The sequence below is a fragment of the Tachysurus vachellii genome, chromosome 25 (genome assembly GCF_030014155.1).
Source record: "Tachysurus vachellii isolate PV-2020 chromosome 25, HZAU_Pvac_v1, whole genome shotgun sequence".
NCBI classification, from domain to species: Eukaryota; Metazoa; Chordata; class Actinopteri; order Siluriformes; family Bagridae; genus Tachysurus; species Tachysurus vachellii.
The window spans coordinates 9,191,881-9,209,892 of record NC_083484.1 but is presented as its reverse complement, the minus strand read 5'-3'; the positions used below and the strand labels follow the sequence as shown (position 1 = coordinate 9,209,892).

Here is an 18,012-nt window from a genome sequence, read left to right as displayed (position 1 = left end):
ATGGTAGATATGCAATGTCTATTTTCTTCCAAAAAGGGAATAACACTAGATTCATACATTCATACATATGCATTTTTAAAAAGATTTTTTATTTTACTGTAATAAATTAGTATGAGTGTAATTGCAGGATAGTAATGCCCCATTCGCATATTTCTACAACACCTATGTATTTATGTTATATCTTCTGAGTGGGGAAAAAGACTATAATCTCTCCCAACATTGTTATACAATAAGCTTTGAAATCAAACTGATGATTTGTAACTAATACCTTTGCATTACATCTGATATGATGCCCCTGTCTCAGAGCCTGTCCTCTGGTAAAATATGAACATCTCTCATAGAAAAACTATCCTGAAAAATCTTGAAGGGCTACACTTTACCCATTAACAAATAACAGAAATTAGGGCTAGACAGTGTATTAATAGTTTTTTTTCCTTGTCATTATAGGGGTGTGATAATACACTGCTATTGTGCTCTACCATGAAATTGAAATCTTATAGCCATATACTTCTTATATTCCTCATATTCTATTCTACAAATAATTTAATTATGCCAGGAGCAAACTAATTAAACAAAAAAATATTTTGATTCCCTCTGCAAGGCACTGTGGTTTTGAAACTTTCTGGCCACCCAATCAACTCATGTTGCTGTAGTCCAAAAGAACTATTTAATTCTGTTAAGATTTTTCTACTCAATCATATAAATCTCACACCCAGACAGAAATAAAGAAGTGCAGTGATAGAGAAGAGATGTTGACTCTTATTTCACATTGGAACAACCAAAGTTCCAGTAACAATGATCAGGAAGTATGAAAAAGCACCCATTTTATATTTTGTGACTTAAATGTTGTGTTTAATTTCTGGGGTGTAACTGATTTTTGTATTATAAGGCAAGTAGCAGCAGATGAACATCTTATTTTTAAATGTGAAGCAACATCTGCATATAAAATCATGTATATTTGAATCCAGAAATGACTAAAATACAGACAACTGCTGAGTAGGTAACTTCAGCCTGTAATTTTCTTAGACGAGGACAGATCATATAATCTGAAGAATAGAGAATAAAGCTTCAGAGTAATTTAAGAGAAATTTACCCCTGTAATATGTGTAAATTTAATCCCAAATGTATAGAATATTTGTCCATTGATTGAATTCACTATATTCTAGTGGTCGTAAGCCAAATATTATAGTTATAAGAATTTGATATAATGGATTTCTATAAATTGTTCTGTGTATATGTTTGTCAATGTGGGACAAAGTATGAATGAAAGTACTTCATATAACTGGACTGGAATATATATAACAATTAGTTTTGAGTGACAGCTGATAATGTGATTAAAGATTTTTTGATTATGGAATTTCCCAGCTCTCAAAAAATAATTGCCATTATTTCTAAATGCCTAAGATACTTAGTCTACCACTTAGGGTACAGTACATCACTAAAATCATAACACAAGTTTTCAGAGGCACAAACAAAACAGGTTCAAACAGTACTCTATATAAAAAGCACAACCACATTATTACACTTAAACATGATTATCCCTACTATTAAATTAGTTAACATGAAAGATGCCTTTTGAAGAGACATTTGCCATCATTGATGCTTATGTTTGGCTCCATTAGCACAGGGTGAGGTGCCGTTTATGTAGTTTCTCATCATCTCTTTAGCTTTGTCATCTCTAGCTGGATTTTTTCTGTATGTCTGCAATGAAGTAAAATTAGAGTAAGGAATTAAAAGATGTACGGCATTCAGGTTTGTTACATAAGTGGAATAAGCATAAGTTCACTATCCTTTATTTGTTTTTGTACAGTCTCAACATATAGATGGTGTATGCAATTAGTTATGTAATTATAAGAAGCCAATGGACATATAGTAAAGTCTTATATATAAATATATAAATAGCATTTTTTGTTTTGCTCATTGTTTCTTACCTGCATGTAAAAATTGACGAACAAGATAACAAGTGTAAGCATGTAGCTTGACTGAAAGAACAGGCAGCCCAGAGGAAAACCACAAGGGAAAACCACTGCACTTAATGTGTGAGTTATAGTTAATATAAACTGAACCTGAAATGAAAACCAGGAGAAACAGCAACAATGTTTAGCTCATATATAATTTCAACAATTTAATACAATATAACATTTTGTTTGTTAGAATTATGAAAATGGTTTTAACGTCCATAAACCCCGAGCTACAAATATGCAACACTCAAATGTTTTTTTTCTGATTAAAGATGTCAAATATATTTATAATTGCAATCCATGCAATATCAGTATTTAAACAATATATTAACGTCTGGTGGAAAAATTGAAACTTGACGTGATTTTAAGGTCGGTAAATATTTGCCTAAGTCAAACCAGTGTAGATAATTCCGAAACAGTGATTTGTGTATACTGTGTATACTGATGACCCATAAAATACACCTAGAATTCCTGATCATTTCATTTTCAACAGTCGCCACAAAACTCCATAAAGGTCAAAACACAGAATGACTAGTAAATGGTGAATTATTTGGCAGAATGCTACCGGACGCCAGTGAAGATAGCACAGCAGTGGGGTGGTATGTGAGAACCTAGGCAAGCTGAAAACAAGTTGTTCAGCTGCATTTGGCCTATATTGTAAACCTTTTTTTCCCCTAAATCTTTGGGTCATGAAGAAATAGACCTCCACTGTATTGGATTCATAGTTAAATTATTGCTAGGGCGAAATATATGGCTGCTTGTTGCCCTATGAATTTAAATAGTAAGTAAATCAAACTGTCTTTTTTTTATCATTTATATCTATACACTATTTTATACATTTAGGTATTTGGAGTGAAACCATGAATCACAAAAAGGCCTTTTTTGTAACAAACTCCTTAAGCCACTTAAGCAGACATGCCTAGCTCTCCAGACAAATACAAAGTTCTTTCAAGGATAAAATCAGTGCAAGCTATCAACATTCCTATTCTCTATTGTCCCTTCAACAATCAAATCAAACCAGAACCACATCCCAACACTTGGCTGAAACCATTTTAGCCCTACTTTATTCCTGTGCTCAATATCTATTCCCACTCATTTTTAGCCCACCTCACTTTCCATTCTTAAAGCCTGGTCTTCAGTGTTTGCCACGTCTCGTACGTTGATTTTCTCTTGGGGTACGTTTTGTTCATTCAAATTTCAAACCTGTGGCTGTAATGCCTGCTAACAATTATACTAGCCTTAATGCAAAGGAACAGACTAATTATAGACCAATTTCTAATATTCAAATTCTATACAACTCCGTCCAGGGTGTATCCTGCCTTGATGCCCAATGACGCCTGAGATAGGCACAGGCTCCCCGTGACCCGAGGTAGTTCGGATAAGCGGTAGAAGATGAATGAATGAATGAAATTCTATACAAATTAGTAGAGGCCAATAATCAATGTTTCCTATCAGGTATTTGTAATCTACCTAGTATTACCTTGAAGTAGACATCACAAATGTAAAAAAAATTGTCACATACAGAATCATACACAGTAGATGTAGTGAAATGTTTTTATGACTGCCCTCGATATAAAAATAGCAAATTACGCTAAGGTAGAGAAAAAAAGATAATAAAGTAATAAAGATAAGGCATAAGGCACACAGGTTGGTAGGTAGAAATAGATATCAAAAATGGAGATAGTAACTGAAAATGGTACAGTGATCCATGTAAATATGAACATAATCATATATTGTTCACGTGCAAAATGTGCATGTAATTCAAATTGTGCAGTTGTGTCCAGCTTAGGTAGTGGGTGTTGTAGCAGTCCAGAAAGGGTCCAGACTCTAGGTATTCTCCTGGTTGAGGGCCCAGATATCTGTATTGACCTTCAAGGTGTGGAAGCTCTTCTCTGAACTAAACAAAGAAAAGCGTCCATTTGACTTGACTTGTTGGGATGGCTGAGGTCTTTCACTGTCTTCCTAGCCTTTGTCCAGCATGACTTACTGTAGATAGATTCCAGGTCAGGGAACTCAATGTTAATGCTACACTCAGCTACTCTCACCATCCTTTCAAGGTGATACTGTCTGGTGATACTTCTCATCAAGTGCACGTGTAGAAAGTCTTTAGCACCTGAGAGGGCAGAATTCTTTTAAGCGTCTGAGATAGTAGAGATGCTGCTGTGCCTTCTTCACTATGGTGATGATGTGACAGGACAATGACAGGTCCTGCTTGATGTGAACACCTAGATACCAGAAACACTCCACTCCCTCCACTGGGTTCTCCTGCTTCGTGTTGAAGTCCACTATCAACGCTTTTGTCTCTTTCTGACATTCACAAAGAGGTTGTTCTGATGGCACCAAATCTCCAGGTTTTCAGTCTTTTCTAGGTAGGCCATCTCATCGTTGTTATAGATCAGGCTGAACACAATTGTATAGTCAGCAAATTTGATGATGCTGGTGGAGATGGAAGTGGCCACAGTCATATATTTACAGTCAGTGCAGCAGGGGGCTTAGGACACAACCCTGGTGGGCACCAGTGCTATTGGTGAGGGAGTATGAGGCATGTTTGCCCACCCATACTATTTGTGGTCTGTTCATCATGAAGTTGGCGATCCATTGACATATGGTTCAGCTACATCCCAGGATCTCCAAATTAGAAGTGAGAATGGAGGGAATTATGGTGTTGAATGCTGAACTGTAGTCTACAAACAGCATTTTAACATATTTCCATCTCCTACTGTCCAAGTGACTAAGGGCTGTGTAATAAATAGCATCCTCAGTAGCATCCTCAGTAGAGCAGTTGGGATGATATGTAAATTGTAGTGGGCCTAGGTTGTCAGGTAGTGAAGAAGTGAGGAAGTCTCACTTCATCACTATGGAGGTCAGAGCTACTGGGTGATAGTCACTGAGGCAGCTGGGCTGGGGTTTGTTTGGGACTGGAACTATGGTGGACTGTTAGGGAGAGGTTGAATATCTTTTTGAACACCAGTGCTAGCTGCTCAGCGCAGGCTCTCTTTACCTGTCCTGGGATACCGTCTGGATCTGCTTCCTTCCTAGTAGCCCCTGCCACAGGCTTCTAGAACCACTGTGCTAGAACAGTGACTCTAGTTTCCTCCTTGCCACATTGCCTCATTCACTTCTCTGCACACACTGTAGGACCAAGACATACATCTACATTTACGGCAGTTCCCAGATGACGTGCTGGTAAAGATTTGACACTGCACGTTTGAGGTTGGCTCTATTAAAGTCACCTGCCAAAATGAGCGCATAGTCATGATGTTGTGTTCAATACAGCACGTCATGTATCTCCCACAAAGCAGTGTCCAGGTCCACCTGAGGTGGAATATAAACTGTGCTGACTATGGCCGAGCCAAATTTGATGGTCACATTTGATGGTCAAGGTTGGGTGAGCAGGAGCATGAAAGGGGTACAATGTTTGCACTGTTGCTTCAGCTGTTTTTTAACATCAAACACACTCCACACTCCACCACCTCTTGTGTTCCCCGAATCCATTGTTCTGTCCATGTGGTAAACCAAAAGGAATTCGGCTGGTTGATTGCCGTGGTCTGGTACGGCTGCAGTCCTGTATGTCCCTCTGGAAATTTTCATTTGGATGGTAGGCATAGGAGCATGGTGTGCACATGCCCTCAGTCTGTACCTGACGCTGGCTTGTTTTCCCACACAGCCTTTTCTTCGGGTCATGTTCTTTGTTGCTCCTCCTGATTTCGCATGACTAGTTCCGGGTTTGAAAACTGCAGTCAGTGAGTGGATTGAAGACCAATAGAAATAAGAGTATTTCTGTCATATGTGATGATGCTGTGCCATCATGTATACTGTCATTTCTGAAATGACCACAAATACGCTCCAACATATAACAAAATTTAGCTATACTGAATACTGAATTAATTACTGAATTACTGAATTACTGAATTAATGCATGGTGTCACTGTGCCTGCCATTCCCCAGGATATTAATGGCAATAATTTGTGTCTTTGGAAATTAAACTTTGCATTAATTCAATTCAATTCAATTTATTTGTATAACGATTTTAACAATTTCCCACACATTATGGTTCACACTTCTGTTTCCGAGCATCACAATATGTCTTGTTAGTCTCAAAGAAGGGCATTAATAATATTTCATTAGACATTTTGTGCATAAAGTAAATGTGGAAAAAAAATAGCTTGCATTATTGTACTGACCAGCTGGGCCTGTGTGAGATAACGTTTCCACCACAAGTACTTGTGCATGGAGGGAATGGTGGACAAGCCGTAGTATGAATACATTAGCACATGGATAAAGCTGTTCAGTGTGGGTCCAAAAAAACCTGAAAAAAACAATGCAGCATGTCAGCCCCATCTGGAATATACATACTTTTAGAAATAATAAATTATAAAAAAATAAAATAAATCCACACCAAAGACCACCAAAAGTTTTGTGTTTTCCCTCCTTAGTTACTGAGCCTTGTGTTTCTGTGTTTGCACTTTGGGTAGGGGATGCTCTCATGCTGAGCTTACCTTACCTTAGTCTAGTCCTTTATTTTAGTATGTCTAGTTTTGGTTCTATTCCTGTCTTTTGTTTGAGAGTTTCCCCTAGATATGTCTTAGAGACACAAATCCCAATATATTAGCCTTGACCCAAATAAACAGTCTTATTATAGACAAATTTCTAATACAGTTGTGTTCAAAAGTTTGCATACCCTGAAAGAAACTGTTAAACATTGCCATTGATTTGGAAAATATGATGGATAATGCAAAAGATTTTTCTTATTTAATGATATAAACTAAATTTGTTTTGTCTACTCACTCATATTAAAAAAAAACATACACATCTTGCAAATTTTTCCCAAAGAATGCAAACTTTTAAGCACAACTGTATATTCAATTTCTATTTAAATTAGTGGAGGCCATTAATCAATACTTTCCAATCAGGTTTATGTATACTATCAGGTAATGCCTTAAAGTGTATTTCATACTGTAAATGATCCTGATCACTTTATTTCTGCGTATGCTGGTGCCATCAACGTCCTTACAGATGCTCATGTCTGTCAAAGATTAGCCTTTTGTTTGAACCTTGTCACCAAATTTTTACTTCCCCAATCCCAAACAGCATGTTTGCTTTCACAATTTTGCAGATGATATATCTCAGTAGAACTTCCAGGGCAGCACTTCCTCCCAGCTCATTAACTGAACTTAGTCATTATCTCCTGACATCATAAAAGTTTTAATTGACAATGTATTTGTCACTCTGGCATTCTTTGGCATTTCTGAAAGTACCCTAAATACACTCCAGCATATTACAAAATTCAGATACCAGAGTACTTACTTAGTGTATCACTTACAAAGCAATACATGGCGTCACCATGACCCAAGACCTTAATGATTTGCGTCTTCAAATTTATATTTCTATGATGTACATATGGAGCTTTAGGACATAGGGAGCACATGCCTCTTAGAATTTATTTCAAGTCTATTTGTTTGCAGATTTGTGAATCTGCAAACAAACTTTATCTTGAGAACTTGAACCTTTTTAAACACTTCCTGGCACAAATAAAATAAAGCAAATATTGTTAGCTATTAAATATCATAATGAAGGAACTAGAACACAAAGGTGGGCTTTAATGTTTAGACCATGTTCAAACAAGTTTTCTAAAATAAACTAAATTACAACATACTTCCATTTTATTTGGAACACTGGTAAACCTGGCATTCATGTAACTATCCAATCACCCAACTTCAGGCCTTCTTAATCTTTAGACCATATTCAGCCAAGATACATCAGCTTCATTGCATTAGATACAGGATGTTTGGTAATTCTTCCACCCTCATTAGCAAGAATTTTACATATGATGTGTGAATTATTTAGCACTCTGATGGAGAAGATTGAAACATCAGAGGCAAGCATTCAGAGGCTAGAGAGGGTTTGCAATTTTGAGAGTAGTGTAGTGTAGGGAAACCACTGGATTACTTAGGTGGTGTTAGTAACCCCCCCAACTACAGCAATAGAGCCCTCAAAGTGGGGCAAATGGGTGACAACTCGGTGACATAGTCACAAGGCCAAAGATAACACTAAAGCAGGCCCATGGGAGCACCTCACCTCTGCACTTTAATGTCTAGCAGATTCGATGTCCTTAGTGAAGCACCTGCTAAGAAACCTGAAAAAGATCAGGTTATCAGAGATTCTACCTTAAGGCATGTGAATTTAGCTTGGCCTTTATGGTCTCCAGCAGCACTGGCTAGGTGTATAACAGGAGCCAGGGCACCGGACATACAAAGTTTTTTTAGAGTCTTAGTTATGCATAGGTTATTGAAGGTAGTTTTTCATCATTAGGTGCAACATTGCCTTAGATAATATACACTCTTTACAATATTAATTTTAGTAACCTCTGACTGACGAAGGCATACATTAGTATGCCTTCGTCAGTCAGAGGTTACTAAAATTAATATTGTAAAGAGTGTATATTATCTAAGGCAATGTACAGTGCAGTAATATGCTCTGACCTGTACATGTACCTTACAGCAGGTTATGGATGCTGAACTGCTAGATATCCAGGTAGTGTTCCCAAAAACAATGTTGACTTCATAGAAAATTGGAGCAGATTTAAGGGATGGTGTCCTCTCTTTTGTTAAGGTACTGCTCTTATTTCTAGCAGCATGCCACCTAGTCTCAGAACAGCTCTAATTACTCTGAATGCAATGCCTGGGAGCAAACCAGCAGGCTAAAATGAAAATCTGCTAGCTACAATGAGTCATTATCCAAGGTTCACAATATTAAGGCTGTATCTGTTTCCTGAGCTAAACAAAAATGTAGAAAAAGTTTACTTAGCATAAAGCTAGATCATAGTGAATGCATATTTGATCTGAAGCTAGGATTGTAAAATATTAGATCTCTTCCACTAAATTACTTCCTGTTAATAAAACTATTATTGATCAGGAGTTTAATTGTACTATGTTTAATAGAAGCATTAAATGAAGCTAGTCTGCCTGGATATAGTTACATAAATCAGCCTCATTTAACAGGCAAGGGAGAAGGTGTTGCAGTTATTTATGATGGTAATCTGGGTATCACACAAAAACCTAGACATATATTCAACGAGTTTGAATTTCTTTATACTAACAACATATTTAGCCACAAAAAATAAGTCTACCAAGACAATTCAGCTCAGTATTTACAGCCTCCCCATACTCCCTGTGAGTTTGCAGATTTAATTTTAAACCTGTTTAAAGCTGTTTTTCTCGATAAAGTATTAACAGTTGTAAACTTTAATATTTTCTAGATTTAGTAGAGGTTAATCAGAACATAATAAGCACCCACTAATAATGAAGGTCATTATCTTGTTTTCTATTAAAATGTGCCATGATATATGCACTTTGCCAGATTACCATTAAATGTACACTTATGTTTGCTACTCAGAGAGGTTCACCAATAGTCTCCCAGAATTAAACAACCAATAGGATGTTATAATTAAATAAGCAAATGTGATAATGTCATGGCGCGGGATAAAGCGGACGCAAATGCAGGATAGCTAAAACAAAGGGGATTTATTAACACAAACAAAAAACAGGAACACGGACTCAAGACAGGACCAGACAAAACTAAGACCACAGTAGATTCCGCACTGCACAAGGCAACGCGGCACGGTTAAATAGACAGGTAATTACAATAGGAAACAGGTGTGTGGAAGCAGGAGGAGCAGACAAACGCGGGGCAGACACGTGACAAGGAACATAACAAATGCACATGGCCAGAGTCCGGGCTGAGTCCTGACAGATAATAAGTAAATGCTACAGTATCAATGTAGTTGGTAGTATTTCAAGTAGCATGGAAGATAAGTCTTCTGAACCACAGAAAATCTCTTGGTGCTGCACCAGCGTATATCTCCACTGTAACTAAAGATAAACATAGCCCTTTTTTAAGCTTTATTTAAAATTAATTAGGAATAACGGCACAGTAGGAAAGGCATGCCATCAATACATAGCAACAATGACTTCAGATTACTTCAATGGCAAATTTTTTTTGAGAATATCAAGCAAAGAAATACAGACTATTAATTATAAAACCAATTTGATAGCTAGTCCTGTATATAACAATATTACTATATCAGATCAGCATTTAGAATGTTTCGCTCTTCAAGAGATCGATTCATTTCACTAATTTCTTCTTCAGCCTTACCTACATAATTCTTTAAACAGATAATAAATCCTAGTAGCAACTAAACCCCTTCTAAAAAGAATCAGTTCTTTCCATAGTACTGGCTATGTGCATAAATATTTTAAAACTAGTGGTTATTAAATTCCTAATAAAAAAATAAATAAAAAAATTGACCTCAGCCCCTGTTAGCTGTCCTTACTATAAGTCAACATCAGAGCTCCCCTATATCTCCAAGGTCCTTGTAAAAGTCTGTAGAACACCAGCTATGCTCATACTTATAAAAGAATAAAATTTCTAAAATGTATCAGTCAGGATTTAGGCATCAACATAGACAGAAGTGTTTAAGTGGTAAATGTCCTACTACTGGGCCTCTGATCAGGGTTGTGTCTCCATGCTAGCTTTTGACAGAATTTCTTGTTGATTTTAAGGGATCAGCCCTCTCTGGCTCAGGTATTAATTGACTGATCATTATCGGTTTGTAACTGGTGACTTCTCCATGCATATTAAGGTTATTTTCAGTGTTCAACAGGGTTCTGTTTTAGGTCCACTGCTTCTTTTTTCATTATATATGATACCTCTTTGAACAATTTTTCGAATACAGGACATTAGCTTCCACTGTTATGCTGATGACACACAATTATATGTTTCTGCAAATTTTGCCTTAAGTATAAAATGCTACTACTGACCTATAAAAGACTGAATTGTATCAAACCATGAGCAAATGTTTGTCTGTTTTTACAAAGCACCATGTATACTTGAATCAAAAGGTGCAGGCTATTTGTTAATAGTAAAGGTTAAACTACAGTACAGGACTTTTTCTTATAATTCCCCACAGTTTTTTAGGTCCAGATGGGAATATTAGGTATAGATTGGATTTATTTACAATTGCACTGTCCAGAGACTCAAGGTTTCTTCCTCATGTTTTTCTTTGCCACCATTGCATTAGACTTGTTCATAAGGGATGCATAGAAATTTAATTTTAAACTTTGTCATTTTTATTCTAAATTTTTAGATTTCTGTAAAGCTGTTTTTTTGAGACAATATCTATTGTTAAAACAAATAAAATTGAATTAAATGTGGCAGCCACTTGTGCTTCTGTCTTAAAACATAAATTTGTATACTTACTCTGCCCACATGGGATCCAGTTGAGAACACACCACCAGATGTTAAACATGGAGGCATGGTGATACACATGTAAGAAGGTAATCTGATTGTTTTTCTTTCTTAGTATGAAGAAAATGGTGTCAAGAAACTCAATTAGCTTAGAGAAGTAGTACCACCACAGCACTTTTGCTACCTGCCCAGACAAGAAAAATACATTAGGAAATGTACAAAGAAATTTCATAAAAACAGTAAAAATTTACAATTAATTAGCTAATTGGCACTAAAAGGTGATATGTAGTGTTTCTTACTTACCCTGATGTCACCCTCCCCTGCATCAAACAGGCCTTGGCATTTCAATTTGTATCCAGCCGTCCAGGTTGCTGAAATAAGCTACCAAATTCACAAACACACACAAGCACACACACCTTGAAACATTCTTTGTATGGGCTAAAACTGCTGTTCACTTGATTTTTCTTCTGTCATACAGTTTCCTGCATCTTACTTGCTTACATCTGTCTGCTCACCCAAACACACATTTCTTTCATTTTCAGCCTTTTCATGTTCCCTTTCCTTCTCTGTGTAATTCTCTTATAATATGCCTCGCTTCTAGTTGAACTCTCATTCTTTGTTTCTCTTAAATTCTTTACTCTATCCCTTACCTCCACCAGCATGTAGAAAGACAGCATGGTGACACCAAAGTTGTACAATAACAACATATTCTTCAAAGAGTAGGGCATCTTGTTCTTCATATACTTTGGTCCCAGGTAGACAATCAGGATGTAGATGAACGTGAGGACAAGAGTGGGTGTGCAGGAGTCCAATAGCAGCCATCCTCGTACTCTAGGATCTACCATTAAACACATACTGATAAAATCATGGTCTAAAAATATAAGTATTTCATCTTTACATCAAGATTTGTTAAACATTGCACCTAGCAGAACACCCAATTTTTAGGTAAGCAAACATAAGGTCTTAATATAAACTAGATTTGTAAAGTTTGTCGCGACAAACTTTGATGTTGGCTTTGAGGAGGCAAGTATTCGCAAAGGCCGGTGCTTTTTGGAGGCAAGTGGACATAAGGGTCAGTGTTACTTTTGGAGGGAAGTGGACAGAAAGATATGGTGCCAAAACATTTGGAGGCAAGTGGAGACGAGCATGTGACGTCATCCGAATACTCCTGAGGAAGTTCCCTTCATTGTGCTGAGTGTTTTGATATGTCACATGCCCATGTTGTAAACATTTTTTTGATTTTGCATATTTTGGGGGCGGGGCTGCAGCACAACCGAAAGGCCAGTCGGTACACCAATTTAAACTTTTGTTCAGAGTATCACCCTAAAGGAGCTGGCCGGGTTTGGTGTAGACAGTTTGAAAGCTTGCCGAGTTATAAACCTCCAAAGTTTATAATGGGAGTGTATGGGAAAAAAGGCCAATTTGAGACCCGGTACCAGAAGTACCAGTACTCGGATCGCTTAGAAAAGTAATAGCAATAAACTTCAGACCAGCGTCTACAACATATCCGAATTTGGTGCATGTGGCTCAAAAGCCCTAGGCCGCATTAAATTTTATAAATTTTTGTCTAAGCTTAAATAGGAAAACAGAATGTTGGCTTCTACAAAGCCAACATAATTAACCCTTTTTTTCTCTGAATATCCTTTGTAAGCTTGTAATTATTAATTTGCATCAACTAACAACCCAGACACACCACCAAATTACAGTTAGTGATTTTTTTTTTCAAGGCAGGCTTGTTCTGCAACTTCTTTTAGTTGTTTGTTTTACAGGATTTCTTCTTTCTGTCTCCTCTTCAGGAGATAAAATCCTGGCAATTGACAATCACTTTTCCCCCATAATAAATTCCTATGTTAATGAGCTCATTCTAAAAGTAACCATGCAAGCCCATGCCATGAAACTACCTACACAATGTTTGACCAATAAAACAATAGGTTTTGGATCATGAGCAGATCCTTTCTTTCTTTAAATTTACACCTTTAATCTTGGTTCAGAACTGTTATTGCTCGTGTCTGCATGTCCCAGTTTCTTTCTTCTAAAATCTGTGCATTCTGATTCTTACTACTGTTGAGTTATTTGCATCTTGTGGTATGGTCTCTATATTTCTGTTTTCCTTGATGTTTATTATTTGAACAAGACACATTATTCTAGCCAGGGTTATTTATGACACATTCATTTGTACAATGAAACATACATCTTCAGTAAATAAATAAGAATTACAAAATAAAAGACATTTTACACTACTTTGTCTGATAAAGTAAGATGAGAAATGCCTACTATATCTAATTTGCCTTACATAGGCTAACCCTGATTTGCCAAGCTCCTAGAGTAAGGGTTAGGTTCTGTAATACTTTAAAAACTGCCAAACAATTGCTTCTTGTGTTATACTATGAATTAACAGAAATCGTAAAGTACCCTAAGACCTCAGAGGCCTATAGGTCAGAGCGTCAGGCCTGGAAGACGTCAGATAGTTTGCAAATCAGAGAAAGTCAAATTGGCAGGTTACGCATGATGCTCTTTATCTTATTATTGAGAGTTAGTTCTTTCTCTTTGTGCTTTCAGGGACTTTCATAACCAGAGAGAGAGAGACTGAGCAAGCATATCATGCAACACACATACATACAAAGTCATATGCACACAGACAGAAAGCAAACTTGAACATGACAAAAGTTGCAAGTCTTTTTCTGTTTAGCTGTTCTGAGGTTTGCTGAGGGTTTTTGAAAGTGTGGCAAAAGTTTTCATTGAATAAATGCAAGCCAGTTTCTCATGCTGGACACAAGTAGTTTTTCTGCTGTGTCTCCTGTCACCATACCACACATGACACTCACAAAGTGCTGGTGGTACTGTCATTCAACTCCAGACAGGAACAGTAGAGTGTTTCCAGTGGGTCAGTGAAGCCATGCAGCTGGTGGACCATAAGTCAACTATTAGCTCAGGTGAATGGATAGAGGAAGTTCATTTCAAACATAGCATTTTGATCTACTGAAACCATCGAAAGAGGTGATTCTTATGGCTCTGGAGAAGCGGGGTCCCAAGATGGGGGAGCTGTGACTGCAGGTATGTCCAAAAAGTGCATCCCGATCCCTTGTGGAGAATACATTTCACCATCCCAGAAAGCACAGGCTACAAGTTTAAATTTTCCAACATGGATTTGCAATTATGTGGTCAAGAGGACGTCATAGAAAACCACAGTGAGACATCTTCAGGTGCCTATCCCGGTTGCCTGAACACAAAAACCTGGTATGTGGTAGCTCATTGGTTAAGGAATTGGACTACAGCTTGTAAGGTTCGAACCCCAGGACCACCAAGCAGCCATTGATGGGCCCTTGAGCAAGGCCCTTATTCCTCAAGCTTGGGAGGAACTCAAGTCTATGCTTGACATGCAGGTAATCATGGAGTCCCACAGTGACTGAAGCTCAAGACAGATGGGTTGGTATGCTTTTGTCTAATGGGCAGATGTTTCCCCAAAATGCAACTGTAGCCTTAGGTTAACTGCAGCCTCCCCAACTGCAGCCTTAGCAAGACTCAAGACCAAAGGTCCAAAGGTCTCTGACCTTCCTATAAAGTAGGGACCGGATATAGTCTAGTGGATGAACCTGTGCATGTGGGCTTTCTGACAGATAAAAGTGGTTTATGTGTGAACAGTATAAGACCGCTCCCTAGCCTGGATTGTACGGTGTCGGTATGTGGTGGTGGACAGTTGAGCATCAACTGTGGACAAAGAGAAGGCAGGCCAAGAAAGGTAGCTTGTTGTGATTCTCACCTTTATCTTATTATTGTTAACTTAGGTGTATCTCTTTGTGCTTTCAGGGACTGCCATAACAAGAGAGAGTGACTGACTGAGTGGGTGGAACATGCAACACAAACATGGAGTCTGTTCTGTTTGTTGTTTTGAATTTTGGTGATATTTTTAATAAGTGATATTCTTATGGTGATAAGTGCAGCAAAAGTGGGCGCAGTTGACATTACACCTGTCTCTTCTTGTTTCATACTGCATTGTATGTTTTTTCCAGAGGCTATGTTAATTAATGGCATGAAAACTTGGAGTTAACTGGAAGCTCTAAAGTGAACTGCAACACATTGGTATTCCTCTTGTGGTCTTGTTCTAGTGGGCACTTGAAAAGGAAGGGGGGGCACTTTTAGTGAGTATGAATTAATTACTCTAAAAGCATGAACTCAAATGTTAAATTACTTTAGCACACATTCAATAAGCTTGGCCCTCAATTTTCCCCAGGATTTATAAGTGGCATTCCACTGGGATTTGTATTGCTAATATGGCTTATAAGGTTACATGAACTTTAACCCAGTTTTGATTAGCTTTGGCAGGATTTCCAAGTTATAGTACCAGCTCTGATTTTCTACAAATCTTGCAAGACAAAAATTAACCTCTGTTTTGCATACATAATGGTATTGCAGTAGTTATGAATTTATTGAATGCATGTACTAAATGAGAAAAGGTAAAGAAAAAGTCACTAGAAGGTAAAAGGTTATTTGATGAGTAAGAATGCAAAGGATGAATAAGAAAGTAAGTAAATAGATAAATAAATAATAGAGATAAAAATCACAAACCTCTTTCTCCAAATAGTTTATCCACTGCAGAGTTTAACCATGTGTCAATGGCAATGAAATAATTCTGAAATGCACAAAAAATGAAAAGAAATCTGTGGGAATGGCTGGTATTGCTTACAAAGAGAAAAAAAGCCTGAAGAAAACCTCATTCCTCATTCTCTTCTGTTGTGTACATGCAACACTCATCTATAACTCAATCTAATTCAATGTCAGTGAGGTATACGGTGGATTTCAATTCCAGAAGTTTAGATGAGCAATGAAGGTCTTTTATATTGTGGTAGGACTATTGTTGTCATGACCACTTTTAAAGCTTGAGGTAATTCCTTTATTTTTCTGTTAAATCTATAGACCTTCATAAGCGGAATATGTTCACACCTCAGCAAATCAGCAATCAGCAAAAAAGAAAAAGACATCTATGTGTCCTTTCTCATTTTACAGGACACTGCCTGCTTCTTGTTTCTCTGTGTGTGTGTGTGTGTGTGTGTGTGTGTGTGTGTGTGTGTGTGTGTGTGTATATGTGTGTGTGTGTGTGTGTGTGTGTGTGTGAGAGAGAGAGAGAGAGAGAGAGAGAGAGAGAGAAAGAGAGAGAGACTCAATTATCCTGTGAGTGGCCATTTTAAAACAGTGCCACATTGTCCTCCTAAGAACCTTACTGTTCATTGATTGGGTGCAAGACAAGGTGTATTGTGACCTGGTTGGAACTCGAAAATCCCACTCACAGTCCAAAGGTAGATCTGACAAAATCCAGAACCCTTGGAAAATGTGGTACATTTTGGTATATTACCAAAGTGTTTTGTATATGTACTGTATATCTATACCCCAGGTTGTCTTGTGCCTGGAAAAATATATATCATAGTATATTATAACTTCAGAGATAAAAAAAAAAGTATGTCACTATACTATACCCTATACAGGGTCTCAAGAGCTTATGCCAGGAACATTGGGCACAAGTCCATCAAAGGATACTATGTACCCACTCATTCATAGCCACAAAACTAGAGTCATACTTTCAGAAGGAATCCAAAACACTCATATACTGTAGATTGCATGTGAAATCATGACTCTGAGCTGTGAGGCACCAATGACACCAATGCTACACCATTTCAACGGCTTTTCTGTGACTTCCATTTGCTTTTGGAAATGATACCACTGGCTTTCACCTTGCACGTTATATCTTGGTCAATTAACCCATCAGTACATACATTTATAGAAGACTATACTGGTGGAATGAAAATTGTATCAACATATCAAATAATCAGACACCAAGTATTAATTATGAATTTAGAGTCAGTTATTAGCAATAACATGTTCATTAATACTTCACAATAATTTTTAAATGAACATGTGGACCTAGGAAAGGTTTATATCTAGACCAAGCACTAGCTTTTACTAGTGAAACTGTGTGCTTTTTATCAATTTGGGTTCATTTATAATGGACTCATTTTCAAGGCAGAAGCAATACAATCAAAGAAGAACTTGTAGATTAAGTAAAATGTTCTGGTTCTTTACCCAATGAAATGATATCATTCATATCTATTTTTATCTACTAACAAAGCAAAAATATTTAGCCTTGTAAATGATTCTATCTAATTATCTATTAAGAAAATTCATTTTAGGTTGGCTTATTTTCCTTTCTGCATAAAAGAGGGCTTTCAAATTAAGATGAAATACTTACAGTTTAAAATATTTAAAGTTCCATGTACAGTATTAGGCAATTAGGTCAGGAAACCCCTCATCTAAATCATTACATGTGCATCTTTATCCAATTAAAGGCACCATAATAATAAAAAACCTAAAATAGTCATTCATATGGACGGTGTAATATCAGTATGCCATTATTCTGCTATATGTAAATAAAACTTAATAAGCCACTTTCTAGACAAAAAGTGTCACCCCTGCCTCAACATAATCAGAATAGATAACTTAAGCATTGGTGCAGATATTCCATGATCACTAAACAGATCTAAACATGAAAGTCATTGTTTCTTACCTTTCCGGTGATATCCATAGCTGGGCTTCTTTCACTCGTTTTAACGCTAGAAAATGTTGCCAGTTAGTGAATTCACAGACCTTGTGTTGTCTGTGACAGAACGGTGACGCGGTTTCCCCTCCGCGGTTCTAACATGCGCGTGCAGTGCATCGAGGTACTGTATTAGGTGGAGTGGGAGGGGCTTCAGGAACGGAGCAATAGTACAGTAGGTACTAGGACATTTCGCCACCTGCCAGCTTCTTTGAGGAG

General features: G+C 37.3%; 1 protein-coding gene across 1 annotated transcript; it reads right to left on the bottom strand.

Annotated features, from left to right (window-relative positions):
• Positions 1 to 68: 68 nt before the first annotated feature.
• Positions 69 to 17,922, bottom strand: elovl2 (ELOVL fatty acid elongase 2). The gene is made up of 8 exons (XM_060862039.1): positions 17,764 to 17,922; positions 15,774 to 15,837; positions 11,858 to 12,045; positions 11,511 to 11,588; positions 11,220 to 11,391; positions 6,146 to 6,270; positions 1,932 to 2,066; positions 69 to 1,701 (listed from the first exon to the last, which is right to left on the bottom strand). Exons 1-8 carry the CDS (start codon positions 17,779 to 17,781, stop codon positions 1,594 to 1,596), a joined length of 888 nt encoding a protein of 295 aa, XP_060718022.1. The 5' UTR covers positions 17,782 to 17,922; the 3' UTR covers positions 69 to 1,593.
• Between the last annotated feature and the right edge of the window lie 90 nt (positions 17,923 to 18,012).

What these genes read in the sequence shown, in the direction of transcription:
- elovl2 (XM_060862039.1), bottom strand. An exon ending in CTGGATCCCATGTGGGCAGA is followed by an intron (nt 6,271 to 11,219) that starts GTAAGTATACAA and finishes TGTTTTTTTCAG; the next exon opens with GTTTTTTTGGACCCACACTG. An exon ending in ATCTCACACAGGCCCAGCTG is followed by an intron (nt 2,067 to 6,145) that starts GTCAGTACAATA and finishes TTTTCATTTCAG; the next exon opens with GTTCAGTTTATATTAACTAT.